Genomic DNA, 347 nt, shown 5'->3' with positions numbered 1-347 from the left:
GGACAGAGGGACCCCATGTGCTGAGGGGGCGGCCTGGAGCATGTGCGGAGGGTGACCTGGTGACGTCCTCCTCCCCAGTGTACAAGGTGAAGCTGGTGGCCACGGAGGAGACGCCGTCCCACGACAACTACATCATGACCATCCTCTCCATCATCAAGGCGGGTACGAGCACCCCGGGGGTGGGGGACAATGGGGAGGGACAGCCAGGTGGGTTGGTGGCACTAGGGTGGCTTGGGGTCCCCCCAGGGGGATTGGTATCACCCAGTGGTGCTGGGGACATCCATGAGGGCTCGTGTCACCCAGGTGGGGTGGTGCCACCAAGGGTGCCGGTGGCTCCCTGGGGCTTG

At 65.7% G+C, this 347-nt stretch overlaps 1 protein-coding gene across 1 annotated transcript in view; it reads left to right on the top strand.

Annotated features, from left to right (window-relative positions):
• C3 (complement component 3) overlaps positions 1-347 on the top strand; it is a gene marked incomplete at both ends in the record, with an annotated part of 15,400 nt that overhangs the window by 14,658 nt on the left and 395 nt on the right. Inside the window, one exon of the mRNA XM_010139059.1 lies at positions 79-162. Within this exon, the coding sequence (XP_010137361.1) occupies positions 79-162 (84 nt within the window). The remainder of the gene's footprint in view (positions 1-78; positions 163-347) is intronic.

The sequence above is a fragment of the Buceros rhinoceros genome, unplaced genomic scaffold, assembly GCF_000710305.1.
Source record: "Buceros rhinoceros silvestris isolate BGI_N320 unplaced genomic scaffold, ASM71030v1 scaffold28446, whole genome shotgun sequence".
Classification (NCBI taxonomy): domain Eukaryota; kingdom Metazoa; phylum Chordata; class Aves; order Bucerotiformes; family Bucerotidae; genus Buceros; species Buceros rhinoceros.
The sequence above is the reverse complement of the archived record's forward strand: the minus strand, read 5'-3'. Positions and strand labels throughout refer to the sequence as shown.